Consider the following 19,263-nt stretch of genomic DNA (forward strand, 5'->3'; position numbering starts at 1 on the left):
ATGCAGGTCTTGTAAACTTGTAGGACTGATCTGATAAGAGAGAGAGAGAGAGAGAGAGAGAGAGAGAGAGAGAGAGAGAGAGAGAGAGAGAGAGAGAGAGAGAGAGAGGATACATAAACCGAAACAACATAACGTTTTTCTTTTGTAATTTTTTTCTTCTTCTTCTTCTTCTTCTTCTTCTTCTTCTTCTTCTTCTTCTTCTCTCATCTCATGGCGTAATAAATTATACACATGCTATCCTGTCTTATGGGAGTTTCTTAAAAGGAGAGGTATCGCATCACAAAACACACACACACACACACACACACACACACACACACACACACACACACTAAATGACCTCGTTGTTGCGCCATCGTGACTCAATCAGTTCTTACAAGCATCTCCTCTTCCTGCGCAACATAAAGAATACTAAACTGCTACCACTCTCATCCTCCCAGTCTTATCATTCCCTCGCGTTATGTCGCCATGTTTAGACATTACCATCCCCTTCACCATCATTATTACCATTACCATCAACAGTCAAAACCAAACTAGCATTCCTCTCATTCTCTCATCATTATTTCCTCTCTTTTTTATGGGTTATGTTCAAACACTACCATTCTCCCTGTTACCATCATCACTTACTTCTCGTCCAGTTCGCATCACTACTAGCAACATCACCATCAACAGACAAGACCAGATTAGCATTCCACTCATCCCTCACTCTCATTATTCCCTCGCGTTATGTCATTATGTGCAAACACTACCATCATCATCACTATCATTATTCCCTCATGTTCTTATGCCTTCATCTCTAAACACTACTATTACTAGTTATCACCATCACCACTCACCAGCCTCTTGTTTTCCTCCACCAGCACCACCACTATCACCATCACCTGTACTAATTTGCGGTCTTCCTCATACTTAACCCTTTCACTACTCCACAAATTTCCCTTACAAACTTCTTTTTAGAGACTTTTTTTATCGTAGTTTTTTTTTTTTATTATTTTGTAGCCTGGAAAACACAAAAAACTTACCAAGTATTCTATGTGTTCTTTTCCGTGTGTCCATGCAACTTTTTTTCTTTCTTTCTGTATTTTCTTTATTATTTATTTATTTATTTATTTATTTATTTTCTTACTCTACTGTATCATACCCATTCCTCATTTTTAAACACTCCCAATCACCACCAATACGATCACCACCATCACCACTTACCAATCTCTTGTATTCCTCATGTTTAAATACTCCCCCATCACCACCACCATCACCATCATCATCATCATCACTCACCAATGCCCGTCCTCCTCTACAGATTGGTGCCATCTTCAGCTCCCTATCCATGGCGATCAGCTTGGTGATGGTGATGTTCCTGGACGCCGGAGTGTCCACCGCCAAGGCCGTGAATGAGATCCACAGGTCCAGAATGAACGACGACGATTACATGGACACTCAGGACCAGCCCAAACAGATCATGGAGCTTGTGCAGGAACATCTGAGCTACGGTGAGAAGGAGAGAGAGGGGTAGAAGAGGGGGCTGGTATTCTGAAACCCTACTACACCCCATTTCTACTACTTGCAAGTCTCTAAGTGAACTTCATGTATTTTTAAGGGATTTTTATTGATTGATTTATTTATTTTTAGGTTCTAGTGACAGATGAGCAAGATTTCTACATTATCAACAGGAGAAACGATACTGAGAACCCGACTTACCATCTCTGTGGCCTTTGAAAATAGTCGTGATGAGAGTAAATTTCAGAGAGAGAGAGAGAGAGAGAGAGAGAGAGAGAGAGAGAGAGAGAGAGAGAGAGAGAGATTTGAACTGCCATCACGTCTTTATTACCCTCACTGAAGATCCATGTATTTAAATGAGCCATAATTGTAGCAAAGGAACATCCCACCCCTTCGTGTACTGTCAAAACGATGTCTTTTGGGATTTTCTTAGGTGTCTTTTTTTTTCATATAGATTCTACACCATTAATGTGAAAAAAAAAAAAAAAATACCCACAACGCATCATCTCCGTGGTCTTTGAAATAGCTTGTATAATGTAACCCGGTAATGTTTAAGAGTACGGGTGTTGGTGGTTCTCGTAGCGGGCCGCAGCAGGTCCTCTCAGTCAGCCTCTGTAGCAAAGTAAACGTATAGAGATTACTGAGAAAGAGGAGTGGTTATTTTGTCAAGTGCAAAAGGAATTGAAGAAAAAGACAAAGCAAGATAGAATAATAAGATAAATTAATAAATAACTAAACTAAATCAAAATGTACGACGGTAAAATAACATAATTTTCATTTACATGTAGTACCTCTAAATATTTTACTTTTCACTCATCATTATTAGATGTGATATCAGCTTTGTTGTCAGGTAACCAGTCTTTCCCTGTTCCAGCCTCACTCCTCACAGGCATCCCTCACTTTCTTCTCATCCCTCAATCTCCTCTTCCATTCCTGCCTCACCGCTCACAATCATTTCATTTCCAGCCTCACCCATCACAATTACCTCCCATTTCCAGCCTCACCCGTCACAATCACTTCATTTCCAGCCTCAGCCGTCACAATCACTTCATTTCCAGCCTCACCCGTCACAATCACCTTCAATTTCCATGCCTCATTTTTAACAGTCAGCCTCGGTATGTCAGCCTCTCATCTCTGTCTGACCCTCCTGTTTCTCCTTTGCAGTCAAGATCGCCCTGTACGTGATGCTGGCGTTGGCTCTCCTTCTCATCATTACGAGCTCAATGCTGATCCACGGCGTGCGAAGGGTAAGAGAGAGAGAGAGAGAGTCTTCTTTTTAATCCGTAGACTGCTAGAGTATCTTCTCATTTTTATATTATAGTCTTGTATAAATTTAGGTGAGGGTTCTGAAAGACTAACCACACAGCAAAAGGTATCATCGAACATCTAGTCAAGTTTCTTATTAAGTGTAGCTTCCTTTTTTTTTTTTTCTTTTTTTTGATGAGTAAAATCTCCAAGGATTGTTGAAAAATAAATTTACATGTATTCTTAGCATTCAATGGATTAAATTATGTTCTACTTTCTTTCTTTCTTTCTTTCTTACTTTCACGTACTTTCTTACTTACGTGTATAATTTAATCAGATGAATTCACACGTTATTGCACCCTGCCTTCATAGGAGCAACTCAGACACAAAACAAGAATTAGCCCGCGCACACACACACACACACACACACACACACACACACACACACACACAGTTCGTGTCATAATAATTTTCACTGCACATATATTTCATTCCTTTTTGGATGGCTTATTTCTTTATTTCTTTATTTTCTTTATTTATCATTATCCCTTTCTTTTGTGTGAATAAAGCTAATGAATGCTACTTGAATTAGTCTTACTGAATTAGTCATTACTTTTAGACCGTCAGTAAATCATCGTTGCTTTGCAGGATCGCCGTGGCCTGCTGCTGCCTTTCATTGTGCAGCAGCTGGTGAACATCGTGGTGTTCGTGGGCCTGGACATCGCAGTGCTCGTCCTATTCGGCGCCCACAAGGTGATCATCGGCAGCGTTCTCTCCATGCTGGTGGGCTGCCTCATCCAACTCTACCTGGTGCTGGTGGTCGTGTCGCAGTACCAGGCTCTCGGGCTGATCCGCATGCATGAGGAGATTAGCATGAAGTGAGGAGGAGAAGGAGGAGGTGGAGGTGGAGGAGGAGCCTGAAGGTGTGAGGCTCGACAGACTCTTGTACTCGGTGGATACGACATCTTTTGTAGGTCACTCTTGTCTCTCACAGATTTTGATACCGTTTTGTTTTCATCCGTGTCTCTCCTGGTTGGTTGAAGGCGGTGGTATAGATGTTGGATGTGGACATTCTTTCCCCCCATTCAAACCATATTTGTGTAGTGCATTTGTACATCTTTTCTTGTCGCATTTAGGTGTTGTGATGTAAGATTCACCTCACAAGGAACCTATAGTTTTGTTGTCGTGTCTAGTGTGTATCTAGATTTTTAACGAAAACTGAAACTCTTTCAGATTCTAAATTGTAGACAGATATTCCCACGAATCTTTAAAGTGTTATACGGTATCTTTTACAGTATTTCAATATTTACTTGACTGTTATTGAGTTCACAGTTTTTACAGTACGTACTTATTATATAGTTTTCTTTATAAGAATTATATGATCTGAGTAGTATGTAGAGTGAAATTTGATGGTCCTATATTTAGAGAGTTTACATTCATCCAATGTGTGTGTGTGTGTGTGTGTGTGTGTGTGTGTGTGTGTGTGTGTGCGCCGCAGGCCGGCGGGGTCAAGCCCTGCCGGAGTCGCCTCAGGGCCGCGCCGCCCGCCGCCAGGAGTCAAGTGTTGCATTTACACCTCAGTGTCTTGGTAATAACTTAGGCAACGGCCACTTCTCCTGTTGGCTGATCTGCTAATTAGTGTTTTATACAATTAATGTTAATGTTCACCATAATTTAATAATAGATATTATATATTCATATTAGTTGAATAGTATGTCGAAATGTAATTGCTAATGTCATATATATATATATATATATATATATATATATATATATATATATATATATATATATATATATATATATATATATATATATATAGACTGCTGTATTTTCTAAATACACTCGAATCGTCACTCCTGCTCTTTCCTGCTCCTTACACCCTCCTGCTACTCGTCAAGGGTGATAGCCGGCGTTGTTTAGTACACATGTATGTAGTCTATACTGCCTGCAAACAGACAGTGGAGGCGCGGCGCCAGGGGGTGAGGGTTGGTTATGGCTACCGACAAGTGTTGTAAACGAAGGCTGTTAGCTGACTGTTGAAGCTTTACAGTATAATAACAGCTTTGTGGTTTGCATGGGTGTTTTTTTTTTTTTTTTTTTAACAGGCAACTACGATATAATTCCTATTTGTGTATCTTTTTCTCCCGCCCATCTTGAGGTGGTTTGGAACGCCTTGTCATTTTCATAGTCGTCTGCTGTTGAGACAGCCAGTGAGATTTATTTAAAAGAAAATCAATCATTCCTTATTCCTTCAGTGTAGGAGATTAATGTTCCTTACTCGAATAATTCAATCTTCACTCAATGAGATGAACTGTATCTACCGGCATTCCCTAATAAGGTATTTACGATCTAAACATAAAAAAAAAAAAGTCTTGATTCAATCTCTGATTCGATAGGAGGACACTCGACTACTGCTGCAGAGACAAATGTCGAAGGCATCATTTCGGCTTACCAGGTGCTTGTTTCGTCTCCTCCACACCTTACACTAACATGGAAATAATATGACTAATCTGCATTAGCACTGACAATCACAATTATGCGCAACTCTTGATACCATTCACACTCTCGACCATCATGCCGGGGACAATTTGGCAGGAAGACATTTACAATACGTCACTGTTAAGATAATGCCCTCGGAAGGTAAGTCAGTCTTCTATGGTAATGTCTTATCCAACAGGCTACAAAATAAATTCAAGTAATCTCTCTCTCTCTCTCTCTCTCTCTCTCTCTCTCATCGGATTAAAAATAGTTCATCTTCACCTCCTGCAAGAAATTGAGCAGCGGCCAGTAGCCAAAGATCATCGCACTGCATCACATATCGTTGGGCGTAAATATATTGAGAAAGATCGGTTAAAACCAAGGACAAAAATGCCTCAGTAAAGCACTAAAAACTACAAGTTCATTGAGCGAGACAGGCCACGCTGGTAGGCATACTTGGAGAGAATGACGCCTGCGCAAACGCGCAGTAGCCAATGGTCAGTAGTCAGCTGGCAGTTATTATTACTTGATGGCAGTGCATTGACAAACCACACGGAAAAAGGCTTCTAGCTGAAGCTGTTCTATAGTAAATATCAGCTGCTGTAGAAAGACTGCAAACATCCTCCCATCCCTAGATGGGAAGGCAAAGGTTAGTAGTACGTAGTAGTAGTGTACTGCTTCTTTTGTAGCGGGGCAGGTGCAAGGGAGTTGAAGGGACGGGCGAAGTGGTGTGTTGGGTCAGGCTAGGTGGCTATGGGGAACACTCTAACAGTATTATCACCGCTGACGATTAGATGGTTATTACTGCCCCTAGTTTATTGTTTAAGTATGTGGATATAACATCGTGAATAGTAATGATGCGTGTGTTAGATGCTCATAATGAGGGTCGACGAGACCGTCAGGCGGGGCAGCGATTGCTACATCGCCACTCAGGTGCAGCCTCGCACGTCAACCTGGGAGCGTAAAAGCTTAGTGTTATTAAGCTTTCTGACACAGCTGAAGATGGAAACCGTTACCAAAACTTACATCTCCATCTATCAAAACCTAAACTAACGCTGCCAATGACAAGACCAGGATCTTTTGCAAACCTTTTGCTGGCAAGTTTAAGTACATGCAGTTGGATGTCTTGGAAAATGCAAGTGACTGGTGAGGGACTGAAGACCCGCATCCTGGTAACTAAAACTGGGAGGATAGTAGAAAGTTTTAACCCTTATCAGTAATTTACGGTCGCGGTCATGTTGTTTCCTATTTCTTCGCCACCAGGTCAGACTTGAAAGTCTGAACAACGGTGCGTCATGAGGAGAGGCGTGCGAGGTGCCGGCGATGGGGGAGGGACTCTCCTCAGTGGCGGCTCGTCAATAGGGACTGCGAGACTACAGCCCCCCCCAGTGGATTTCTAGGATTCACGAAAATAATGTTAATTTATTTATGTTTGACTATCATTCACATGAAAACACCAATTCTCACATGTTTATATGAAAAAAATACTGCAAAACAATGAGGAAGTACGGAAATTATTTACTATTTAATGATACGAAAGCGGGGAGAAATGGTGGGAGGCTTCCTGGGCGGAATGGCGAGTGTGGACTGCGTCCAGCGCAGTCTTGTCTCGGCCGTTGTTGTGGATAGGTGAGTGTTCTTGCGTCGGTCTTATTTTCGATCGTGTTTTTCAATTTGTTAGGGATGATTTTAAAATATTATTGATCAGTGATGGCTTGTGCTCAATCTTGATTATCATAGATGGTGTAAAATCACAGAAACATCGTATAAAATAGTATTTTTTTTTTTTCCCAGGTAGGCCTAGCAGTATTTTGCAAAATGGCACAAGAAGCAAAGACGGTTTCTGCATTGAAAGAACTCAATTTTTCACAGTTAACACTTCAAGAGAAGGTAGCAATTAAAACAAGCAGGTCGCCCATTACCAAATTTACCATTACCCATTACCATTATTTGTCTGAATTATTTGTCTGACAGCTCCCCCATCAGTAACAGTCACGAACCGCCACTGGATCATGTAGTGTAAGTTTATGTAGATCCTTGCTCCCTCTCCTGCCCTCCCCCCTCTCCGACACCTTGCACCCCTCTAGAGCCTCATGACTCACCGTTGTTCAAACCTTCTAAGCTGAGCTGCTTACGACCAAGAAACATAAGACTATGTAGGATCTCTTGTTACGAATTACGATTCACCAAGGCGAATAAACGGGACACATCCTGTGACCGCGACGTACATTTTGGCAGATGTGGATTGCGTTGAATTAGTGTGTAGGTCTGTAGTAACTCGTATGGATGAAGCTGTTCCCAGTTGTTATTTTGAATTAAGGGCTTTGCTATATACATATCATGGCGCATGTAAGTACATGTATACTGTATTGTCTGAACACCAGTACAGTTGCCGCCTCATGTTAGTCTCTGAGGAGGGTAAACCAGGTAGTGTGTACTGTAAGTATGCTGCTGAGATATTTCAAGCACACTGTTCTCTTGTCTGAAATACTTGTAAACTTGAGCCATTGATGGTACAATTTCTCTTCTACACTCTTATACTACAGATAAGTAAGAACATTATTATTTTTGAGTTATCTGGTGAATTATGTAGAAGATTAACTAAATGCCATAAATTTATACAAAGATGGGCTTAATTATCAGCTAGAGTTGCCATAGCCTTCCACCATTTTTTTTTAACAAAAAATGTCAAGTCTTGTAGTTTCAAAATAATACACAGCACATAGGCATGTCTATACCTTCTAAATCCTATTATTTTTAATGTTTAAAGTTCACTTTATTATCCAATATATATCAGTAATGGTGAAGGTAATGGTTTTTGAAGATTTTTTATGATCAAATTTCTATATTCTGTTTAGTGAGATTTCTCACCAGCTGATGCGAATTGTGATGTTTTTTTGTGAAGCATTTGTGGCTTGAAATGGAGCTAATAATGGAGGAAATAAGTACAGTGGTAGCAGATGAATTAAATCCCTGGGTGGGCTTGTTTCATCTTTACATGAGCAAGGTTAGATACAGTGTAGTCAGATATATATATAATTATGATATGTTAGGCATGTCTCTTTAAGTTGATGAAAATAAGTATGGAATATCAGGTTGCTGCAGATGGCAGCATTAAAGGCTTGTTCATCATACTGATCAGTAAAGGAGAGTGGCAACCAAAAGGTCCACATGTTTGTGTTGGTCATAGTCATCTGATGATTACTTGTTAGTTTGCCACATTTATGTTATTCATCAGATTGTTCTGCCTTCTTGGTCGCTTCACAGAATGTCATCCTTGGGCATTCTCTGGCCATCCTGTGGTATTCTGCCCTTTTCTTCAAAATGTTGAATATCCTTTAGTTAGTCACTACCATTCCTTCACTCAGTCAGTATCAGTCTTCCTCCACATTACCAAACAATTATAATCTTCTGGTTAGTTCCCAGATTTTTTTTAAGCCATAGCTTGCTTCTTGTCTTCATATTAATTGGGTTGCCATTTGCTATCTGCCTGTGCTTAATGTTTTAGTTTGCTTCAGCTACTAGACATCAACTAGGCAAAGTTTAATTAATTCTTTTTATGAAATGAATATTAACTTGTTATTATATCTTAGAGGAGGATTACCTCCCTGAAGTTTTTCCATTCACTTTCTCAAGCTGTTGTAATGACTGGCCATTTCCCACCATGAAATGGCATCATTCATAGGTGACCTTATCCACCTGATCTTAACTGATCTATCTCCACCAGTTAAGCATCATGATCACATTCCTGTCTTCCTATCTCAAAAATAGCAAGATATTTTATCAATAGTTTAACTTCTTTATACAAAAGTTTGGTTTTGTTTTCCATCACAGTACAACTTCTGCAGTTGGTTGCACGGCCTTTTCTCCCAGAGCACAGTGAAATGGTGGTATACTATTTATACTATCATCCATGGATCTGTCTTTGTCTCTGGGTTAATTTTGGTGATGTAGTTAATTTTGGTGATGTGGCTGAAGCATCTCCAGTGGTTATCTGACAGGATTAAGATGTGGAGTGCAACAAGCTTGACTCAGACCTCTATACATACATACTGTATTATGTGGCAGGCCAGTTTCTTTATTTTTAGATCCTCACAATCACAGATAAGTAATTGAATCCTGACAGAACCTCTAAAACCTGATTTACACACTTCCTCATGCACATGTGCCAGCTCCATCACATTCCTCAAATATCCCCAGGGGACAAAATGTTGGAGGCATCCAGCGACACATAAGGATGGAACTGGAGAGAGAGAGAGAGAGAGAGAGAGAGAGAGAGAGAGAGAGAGAGAGAGAGAGAGAGAGAGAGAATAATAATGTGTGTGTGTGTGTGTGTGTGTCATGGTGCTGAGCCATTGTTATCTACACCTGTAGCTTGGAGGTAAGAAGTTGCTTACCCTGCTTCATTTCAACTTACCAAGAGTCTGACACCATTGTGTTGAAGAGAACTTTCTCTGTCATTTAATGTAGTACATCACGATATTTTCATGCTAACTGCTCTTCTGATCTTGCTAACTGCATGCCTCCCCTTCTCCAACAGCCTCGCTGCACAAGACTTTCTTCTTTCTCTCATCCCTATTCTGTCCATTTCTCTAATGCAAGAGCTAACTAGTATTCTCAGTGACTCATCTCATTCTCTGGTAAACTCTGGAATTCCCTGCCTGCTTCTGTATTTCCTCCTATGACATGAGCTCTTTCAAGAGGGAAGTTTCAAGACACTTATCCTTCAATTTTCAGTGATTCTCTCGATGTCTATTTTGGGACTGGTGTGTAAGTGGGATTTTTTTTCTGGTTTTGTTTCCCTTGGCCAGTGACCCTTATGTAAAAGAAAAAAAGTATCGCAGGGAAAGGGATGCAGTAACAAAAAATGGTTTAAACATTATAACTCACTGTGTAATAATTCATTATTTTGTTTACTTTGTTTAAACTTTTTTTAAATTTTCATAATTCATTAACATAGTCTTATCCAATGATGAAGTAAGTCCTGTGTGGAAAGAGTAAGATATAGGAAAGAGAAGTAAAACTGTTCAGTGAAGATATACTGCAGTAGCACAGGTTCAGCTACAAGCCTTGGAATAGACAGACTGTGGAAGAGGCAGTCCTTGAATATGCAAGTTGTTGTTTGAATAGGGAGAGTTGGGAGAGCTGTTTGAATAGAGAGCTATTGGGCCAAAGCCATCCAACTGGGGATGTTCTGAGATGTTATGAGGTGTCAAAGAGATGGGTCAATATAACTAATTTATCTTCTTGGGTTTTCCATAATAGAGTACTACATTGGGAAACTGCACTAATTCATTGTAATTTTTTCCTTCCATAGGTTTTTTTGTAGAAGTGGTTTAGCAACAGGATATTTTTCTTTGTCTTCAATTCTCAAGTAATGACAAAGGACTTAGAATATCAAAGAAAATGTTACTTCTTTGTATTTATTTACATTAAGTACAAAGTCATATATATACATCTTCAAATTGACACATAGAACTCTTTTGACTAGAACTTATCATGTAGGAAGTATGCAACACACACACACACACACACACACACACACACACACACAGTAGTAATATCACACAGTCATTACTTGTTTCACTCCCTCAGTTTCAAACACTGAATTCTTAAAAAAAAAAAAAAAAAAAGTCAGCTGAATCTCAGACACACGGAACACTGAACACTCTCTTCCCTTTGTGCTGTCGTATCATGAGGATTGCTTGGCCAGCAGCAAAAGCACCATCTGTTGGAAAACATTACTGAATACGCCAGTGACAATAAATTAATGTTGAAATGCAGTAGATAATGCAACTCTGTTCTTTATGCACACACACCCACACGCATACACACACACACACACACCAGATTCGGACCACATCATATGTTGTTAATATAAATGCATTCACTGGGAGAAGCCTGATTAAGAAAGGCTACAAAATTCTATGTCTTTGGATCAAGGTCATTCCAGGTTGGTGTGAGGCAGAGGCACCACACATCACCTATGAATTCCCTCCACATTGCTAACTCCTTGGTCCTATTGTACCTGTACTGCATTATATTCCAGGGTAAGACTGTTAAGCATGTATTAAATGTGCAGCAGAAAATCTGTGCATCACAAGTATTCATGACTTTTGATTATTTATAAAATAGTTTTGAAATTTATACATGTATGGAACAAATACACAAGCGTTTTTATTATTTTCAGTGCACACGCAGAACAATGTCTTAGTATGTTATCTCTGGGATTGAGCATTAATTAATTTTGTGCCTTTGTGCTGTGGAATGAATATCACGTACATTACTGAACATCTCGTTGGTCAAGTTGCTGGAGAGCTCCTCCACTCAGAATCCCCTACTAGGCCCCTTGAGCTGCTGTTCCCTCCACTACTGTCTTCCATGCCTGCACTGAGCCAGCAGAGTTACTAGGAACTCAATGTATTGTGTATGTATTTGGAGAGTGTACTTTGACATTCTTCACTTCACACAGAATGAAGCAAGGGCCCCTAACATCCATGAACCAAGTCATGGCACTCAGGCCACACTGGGAGTTGGCTCGCAGCGCTCTGACAGGGTCCCAACCACCTGCTGGAACTTGGCGTGGCGTTCCTCAGAGCCTGCCACTGCACCCTTGCTTCCCCACAGGAACTTGAGGTGGAACTCGGTGCGGAACATGTCCAAGGTGAGTTCGTCGAGAGTGTTGGGGTCTGGCAGGATGAGTTCAGCATTCCGGCGGTAGAGGTTGAGGTCTTGGTTGACGATTCTGGCTTCCTGGAGGTGGGAGACGAGCATCTGCAGGCCATAGTCTGAGGCAGTGCTCTCCCACTGCAGGATTGAGGAGCTCTGTGGATGCAGGAGAGGAATTTGTACTGGCCTTGAAGGTTTAGCTATACAGTGGGATAAAAAACAAGCCTCCATGAAGGAAATGTTGGGCAGAGAGTGAGTGATAGAGAGGTATTGTCGGTGTATTTTAGGTGTGAATGAATTGTTGAAGGGGTTGGGTTGTCTGGACATTGAACTGTGCTATTATCCTCAAAGATTTCAGTGTCTTATCTTGACTATTTTAAATGAAGTTTATTGGAATTTTCTAAAGAGTTAAATATTTGGGTAGTTTAACAAAAATTCATCAGTGGAAAGAAAACCACCATGAAAACCTGACTCATTATCTCTATCGCCCTTGAGTGTCGTCTTTTAGATAAGAGTCGCCCCAGCATCAGAATACAGGCTCAGGGAAAGATGGGCAAGATATTGGTGACCTTGTTATCCTGTTCCTTGTGTTTATTAGCCTTAAGGGATTGTTACAGCCTAATTTACTGTAAACATTTACGTTAAATTTCATATAGGAACTTTATTATATTTTTTTTCTTAGTGTACCATGCATCAGTACATTATCTAATTTTGCCCAGTCATTTGTAAAAAAAAAAAAAAAAAAAAAAAATTGTAAAAAAAATACGAACTATTTTTAAACAACATCCAAAGTAAAGATGCATCGAGTTACAACAAACAATTTGTTTACAGAGCAGGTAATTCTGAATATATAGACAACATCATAAAGCATCCTTATTTTGATTGTTAGTTGTAATGTTTGTATGATTAACTCATTGTATAAAGTTAAACCAAGGTGTGGAGTGACTGTGGCATGGAAGGTCTGGGGCCAAGTGTGCTGCTGACAAGAAAATAGTCTGTTGTCTGAAGGAGGTGGGAAAGTGTCTGTATGCACACCTGGTAAGGCCACTTTGTAATTGAAGATATAGTTTATAAGTTTCCAACCATTCCTGTAATCAACTACATCTCTGACATCTGCTTCAGTCATTTCTGTTAGTCCTGCTACCTTTATCCAGTCTTTAATGGAGTGATGCTTGTGTGGAAAATAATCAAAGAACTGTTGGCATTACATTGGACACTGGCATTCAATACAGATCAAGGTGTGTGTTCTTTTTTTCCTTTTCAAAAGTGGTGCTCAGAGCTTAATGATGAACCGGATGACTTTAGATTCACTGCCATGTCAAACAGTTGAGACCACTCTGTGAAATTGACATTTTCTCCATATTTTGAAAACAGTAGTGTATGAATTGTGAGCTGCAGCACTGGGAGGAAGTCTTATTGAGATCTATAATGTGCCAGTTCGTTCTCATGACAGCAAATGTTGAAGGTTAAACAGTTTAAAAGAAAATTTGAATGCTTAGACATGGAATGCTTCTATTTTCTTGAATGTATTTTTTTCTCAGATCAGATCTAGGAATGCTTCTATTTTCTTGAATGTATTTTTTTCTCAGATCAGATCTAAGACAATGTGATAATTACTTGAGAGCAAACACCCCCAACTAAATGATTTTTACTATTCTTAAAACCGTACTAATTATCTTAATCAAGTGGGGTGTTTTAAGTTGAAAATACTCAGAAGTGTGTCCGGGAGATGTAAGAATGTAGTAGAGAGCATTGAAAGTAATAAAAACAATGTATTATTATTCCCCGAGATAGTTTTTATTAAAAACTAACTAATAAAATACAATAGATGCTTTTTGTCCATTAAAAACTAACTAATAAAATACAATAGATGCTTTTTCTCTGAACAGTCTTCAGAGTATTTTTGACCTTTCAGGTCTTTTGTGTGGTAAAATAACCAAATTTTGTATATATGCCACATTTGCAAAGTAATTTTGAAAATTCACATTAACAGTTCAGGCATTAGCATTCTCAACACGAGAAATTAGTCCTACTTTGTTGAAAGCATTATGGAAGTCATGCATGCATGCACTCATTCTTTCATCTTGTCATTCTTTTTCCATTAGATAATGAATGCCATCGTTTAACCTCCATTCACTCCATTTCATGCTACAAATCATACTTACGTGTCTGTGCATTGCGTAGATGTCGTTGAGGTCCCTCTCACAGAGCAGCAGGAAGGGCAGCAGGTGGGGTATGGTGGTGTTGGGTGCCTGAGGGTTGGTGCACTCATTCATTGACTTCAGGGTGGATCTCAGCTTGGACTCGAAATTGTAAGCTGAGTCGGTGAATTTTTGCCTCACGGTGTGCCAGGTGTTGGTGAGGCGCTGAATCTGAAATTCATTGAATTAAATAATTAAGTTTTTAAGTCCATCTCACTCACACACCATCTACTACTTTATTGTACCAGATTTCAGTCTGTTGCTTTTCTTCTCTCCACATCATCACTAAACAATTCTTCATTTCACCATCACTACCACTCCACTACTCATTACTTCTCCATAATAGACATATCAACCCTATATAAATTGCACTTTAATTATTACTTCCACCATTTGCTTGATTAAAGTTAAGCTACTCATATCCTTAGGATTATAATCCTCAGAATGATCCTGAGAATGATGACTAATTCAGTGGAAGTATTGATGCAGTAGGTACTGTGTTTTGTAAGGGCCTTATGAGGACTCACTTCAGGGAGACACAGCCCCAGCATGATGCCTGTGAAGCTGTACAGGTTCCCCATTGCTGTCTTGGTGTCTATGGCCACCTGGATCCAGCGATAGATTATTTCAGCACGCTCATTCAGATCGTGCTCCATCATTATTGTGACAGCCACCAGGAGCTTCAAGCATTCCGTCCTGGAGGAGGAACAAGAGTGGATTGATGAGGTGCATCAGAAAAGGCTGCACATATTATTGCCTCTACACAAAAATGAAACCAGCTAAGCAATTGTTACCTACGAGCATTTGTAACCTTCCTAATTTTTATTGTATTTTTTTGTTTACATAAATAGAATAGCAATTCATCAAGTACACCACAATGTGCTTCTTCTAGATAAATATGTAAGATTTAAAAAATAACTGTTTTTGACACATGAGCAGGTAGCTTAACACAAGAAACTGAGGAAGGCAACAATTGAATGAATGTGAAGATTTGCAAATGTTTAGGAGTGAGAAATGTAATCAGCTGTCTAGCCTTTTACTCTGTCAGTATTTTTTTATTTATGAATCTGCATGCTACATGCATGTACAGGTTCTTTACATTTGTAAAATGTAAAGAAAATATTCTTGGATTTATAACATTAACTGCTCTAATATGTCTTGTACTGCCTTACCTCTCAATAAGGTCAGCTCTGAGTTGACAGCCGTGGGGCAGAGTGATGAGTTCAATGCCAGATGTCACCCCGAGGCCAAAGTCATTCTCACTGTTGCCATTAAGCAGCTCCAGGTCCACCTGAGTGAGGTGGGCAGCCAGAACTCTGTAAAAAGCTTGACTTTAGATATCAACAGCATAATTATTTGCCTAAAACTGAGCTTAAGATGAGTAATAATGGAAGATTATGTGTAAGATAAGAATGGTACTTTCAATATAGAAATAATGCTGAAGTGGGCAAATGTTGCATCTCTTCCTGTTCATCTGAACTTCCAGTTTACCAGTGTATTTAAAGTAAGCAAATGTTTGTCACTAAACAGTATTGTTGCACTCCTTTGCTCACTGAACCTTGGGCTTGCAGTGTGTTACCAAGAGATTTCTGTGCAGCATCCTTGTGTCATGGTATTAAAAGAAAAGGTTGTGTAAAAATAATAAATAGCAATTAAGTTATTTGAAAAAGTTAAATTTTACAATAGTATAATTGTCAGTAATCGTTTTGAAATTAAGGCTGAAGTGAAGCACAGGTGTATCTAGTGCCCTTCACTGCAAGGAGGAGGCAACTTTGAACAGAGATTATACTGTATTCATTAAAAGTGCTTGCTTTGTTGCAGCAAAATTTTGATCATACACAATCTCCTGAATTCTCATTGATATACATACATATTTTGAAGTGATTATATTTACATGGCTTTTGTACCATGCTATACAAAATAACGACATGACATGAGAACAGACCTCTTCATCACTTCAAAATCATGTTAACACTAAGAAGACTAGTTCCCAAGTTACCTTGAGCCACTCTCCATCAGTGTGTTCTTTACTCCCTTGAGGGCTGTGGTGTCCAAGGGCTTGTTCTCTATAGAATTCAGAAGGAGCGTGCTGAAATTCTCAAGGTCAAAGGCTGAGGAGGAGATTAGTTCTGGCAAGCTGAACAGCACAGGCTCATCCACCATGGAGTCATCCTCCAGCTGCACACTGCCACTGTCCCCAAAAGAGGCCTGGCTGTCTCGGCTGCAACAACATTTTAAAGTTAAGAGTGGAAGAAGTGCCAGTTTACAGGATGATGTAATGAAAAATTAATGGAGTGAAGTGGTTTGTGATGGCCACCTCTGCAAAAGGATTCGAGAGATTCCAAGAAACACTTCAGAATATAAGTCAAGAGTAATGAACAGACAGGCAGCAGCAGAACTAGCACTGACAACTTACTTTTGAGCATCGCTGGCTGAAGTCTGCACAGAGTCCCCTGAACCATTGCCAGAGTCAGAGCCCGAGGGTTGGTAGGTCTCAGAGAGTCTGGAATGACGCAGTGTGGAACCTCCCACCCCTTCTTCAGTGTTCTTCACGTTGTTCTCCGCCTCACTGCTACTGGTAGGGGTCTTGAGATCGTCAGCAGATGGCCTATCTCTGTTCTCATCCTCATCACCTTCGTCTATCTCTGCATAGAGGCGCTCGCCAAGAGGGGCTGCTTGGGGAGGCTTCCTTGGCTTGACCTTGAAGGATGGGACACGAGAAGGTTTTGGTGGTGGGGGAGGATGCTCTTCCTCAGCTGGTGTGTCAGATGTCTTGGCCTCCTCCTGTGTTGTGCTCAAGTCTGCCGGTGTGACGTGTTCAGAGGCCACTGAGAAGGACTTAGGAGCCATTTTGCGAGGCAGTGACTGAGAGGTGAACTTGGCCTGTTCCACAGAAGGTCGGCTCCCAATCACCCCATCATTACTGCAGCTTTTCTCGTCTGGTCTTCCTGTAGATAAGAAATGGAAAATGTAATTTCAGTCAATACAGAGAGAGAGAGAGAGAGAGAGAGAGAGAGAGAGAGAGAGAGAGAGAGAGAGAGAGAGAGAGAGAGAGAGAGAGAGAGAGAGGATGCCTGCAAGAAAGGTAAGATGTATATACAAGATCCTTGAACTTCATGATAAAATGTGTAAGGAAAATAAGAAAATAAATAAACATTCAGGATCTAGGCAGTGGTATCCAGCAAAACACTGTATGCATAATCCTTCATGTGATATGGGTATGCATGTATCTTAGACATCACCACTAATGAAGAGCTCTGTCAATGCATCCCTATGAGCTCTACTAAGCACTACTCCCTCCATTCCATTCAAGTTTTTCCTCATCTCTACCCTTCCCATCCCAAAGCAAAGAAATGGAACCCAAAACCAATGAATCAAGTTGAGTGAGTCTAATGTGCTTAGTTTTGACTTGCCTGTTCCTCCCTCAGGTGGGTCCTCTGGGGGCCTGGAGGTGCTACTGCTGCGGGTCTTGAAGGGCAGAGTGGGTGCGGTGTCTCGCCTCATTCTGGGAGGTGAGTGGGCTGGACTTCTCACAATGGTGCAACCAACCGCCACTGGCCCGCTGTAGGAGTGCTGATGCCTCAGCAGGCTGGTGGTGCTGCATGCAAGAGGGGAGAGTGTCAGCACATCGGAGAACTTCTGGTTGTGGGGAAACCGTATTCAAACGTAGAGGCATATGCTACTACATATTACTCGAATTTTTTTTCATCTCAACTGAGGCTATCTCATTTTGTACTTATGGTTCGTGAGGAATGAATACCGAAGAGGGGGTTATTATTATCTTGTTTACATTTCACTGTGCTATTTCATCTTTGCTCCCAGCTGTGTAAAATTTAATTAAGAGGTCAAATTTTGCTCCCAGCTCTGTAAAATTTTATAAGAGGTCAAATTTTCTTTCTGCTTCCATAGGAAGGAATATCGGGGTCTAATCGAGTATTTGACATCAGGGGCGGACCTGTCCACCCCCTTCACACACACACACACATGAAAGAAAAGAACACCAACAACCATCAGCAAGCGTGCCTGAATTCAGGACGCCATGCGCGGCGTGGTTCACTCACCCAGGGGCGGGGTCTCCGCCTCGCGTGACGGGGCGGCTGAGGGTGCCGTGGGTGAAGGTGTGCGCTGTCTGCACCGCATACTTGGACGCGTAAAAGCTGAGCGGCAGCGTGCGGTTGACGGGCGTGGAGATACGGGCGCCGGAGGACACGGTGATAGGCTTCTTGCCGCCCACGTAAGCCCTCACCAAGTCCGGAATGGAGTCGTAGGCGTCGTCCTCCAGCTGGTACTGAATCCTCTCGTACACAGTGTTGGGCTGCACCACCGTCTGCCAGGAGCACGCACGTTAGTAACACTGGCTGTCACACGTCTGCTTCTAACGCAGATGCTTCAGAATTACATGGTTCGAAACCGGTTTCTAACAGGCGAAGCACCATCAACGACCACCACCACATGGATGCACGTACTCAATAATTGTAACCTAATTCACAAGAGAACTGCCTAACGGTGCTTTGTCCATTCTGCAATGAGCGGCAATCATACAAGCCTGGACCCCGACAGCGCTCCGGTGTTGAGGGATATTAATTGTGTCCCTTGATTAACGGGCTTGTTAGTATTCATACATAATAATGATTTGAAATGTAAAATAATCAGCCTTGAAAAATACTACTCATAAACTAGGAAACTGCTATATTTGGTTGCTATAAGAACTGAAATAAGTGAAAAAAAAAAAAAAAAACGGAAATCCTACAAAGGCACCAGTGTCGCTGAAAGCGTCAGAGTCGCCTTGTTTCTGAGCCAAGCAGCGCGTCACCTGGCTGGTCACTGACCTTCTGGATGACGAAGTGCAGCGTCTGGCCTGACCAATGGCACGTGAGGACGAAGTCACCGGGTTGGGAGATGCAGTCCCTGTAAAAACAACGAAACATGTAGTTAGCGTCTGCAGGAGGGTTTCATACTTCATCATGACAACAAACTGAATTGTAAATAATAGTAAGCAATCTATTAAACTTCTGCCACAGATGGTGAAGATTCCTCTCATTAGTGATGCTCGCTTGTTAGATAATGAATGATGCTTTGAAGTGATTAATCAGCGCCATTAATACAATAACTGCATCAAGTGTGTGTGTGTGTGTGTGTGTGTGTGTGTGTGTGTGTGTGTGTGTGTGTG

At 40.9% G+C, this 19,263-nt stretch overlaps 2 protein-coding genes across 15 annotated transcripts in view; one reads left to right on the forward strand and one right to left on the reverse strand.

The window, feature by feature from the left end:
* LOC135093233 (uncharacterized) overlaps positions 1 to 4,598 on the forward strand; it is a 35,550-nt gene extending 30,952 nt beyond the window's left edge. The window contains exons 3-5 of the mRNA XM_063992227.1: positions 1,301 to 1,490; positions 2,662 to 2,744; positions 3,391 to 4,598. Coding sequence (XP_063848297.1) covers positions 1,301 to 1,490; positions 2,662 to 2,744; positions 3,391 to 3,624 — 507 coding nt within the window. The 3' untranslated portion in view covers positions 3,625 to 4,598. The remainder of the gene's footprint in view (positions 1 to 1,300; positions 1,491 to 2,661; positions 2,745 to 3,390) is intronic.
* A 6,034-nt stretch (positions 4,599 to 10,632) lies between these two features.
* LOC135093234 (breast cancer anti-estrogen resistance protein 3 homolog) overlaps positions 10,633 to 19,263 on the reverse strand; it is a 109,301-nt gene continuing 100,670 nt past the window's right edge. For all 14 annotated transcript variants that reach the window (XM_063992233.1, XM_063992234.1, XM_063992232.1 and 11 more), the window contains 9 exons: positions 18,923 to 19,001; positions 18,155 to 18,420; positions 17,507 to 17,691; positions 16,510 to 17,041; positions 16,093 to 16,314; positions 15,266 to 15,409; positions 14,621 to 14,789; positions 14,058 to 14,264; positions 10,633 to 12,048 (listed from right to left, as the gene is read on the reverse strand). In XM_063992233.1, the coding sequence (XP_063848303.1) occupies positions 11,740 to 12,048; positions 14,058 to 14,264; positions 14,621 to 14,789; positions 15,266 to 15,409; positions 16,093 to 16,314; positions 16,510 to 17,041; positions 17,507 to 17,691; positions 18,155 to 18,420; positions 18,923 to 19,001 (2,113 nt within the window). In that variant the 3' untranslated portion in view covers positions 10,633 to 11,739. The remainder of the gene's footprint in view (positions 12,049 to 14,057; positions 14,265 to 14,620; positions 14,790 to 15,265; positions 15,410 to 16,092; positions 16,315 to 16,509; positions 17,042 to 17,506; positions 17,692 to 18,154; positions 18,421 to 18,922; positions 19,002 to 19,263) is intronic.

Source organism: Scylla paramamosain, chromosome 42 (genome assembly GCF_035594125.1).
Source record: "Scylla paramamosain isolate STU-SP2022 chromosome 42, ASM3559412v1, whole genome shotgun sequence".
NCBI lineage: Eukaryota > Metazoa > Arthropoda > Malacostraca > Decapoda > Portunidae > Scylla > Scylla paramamosain.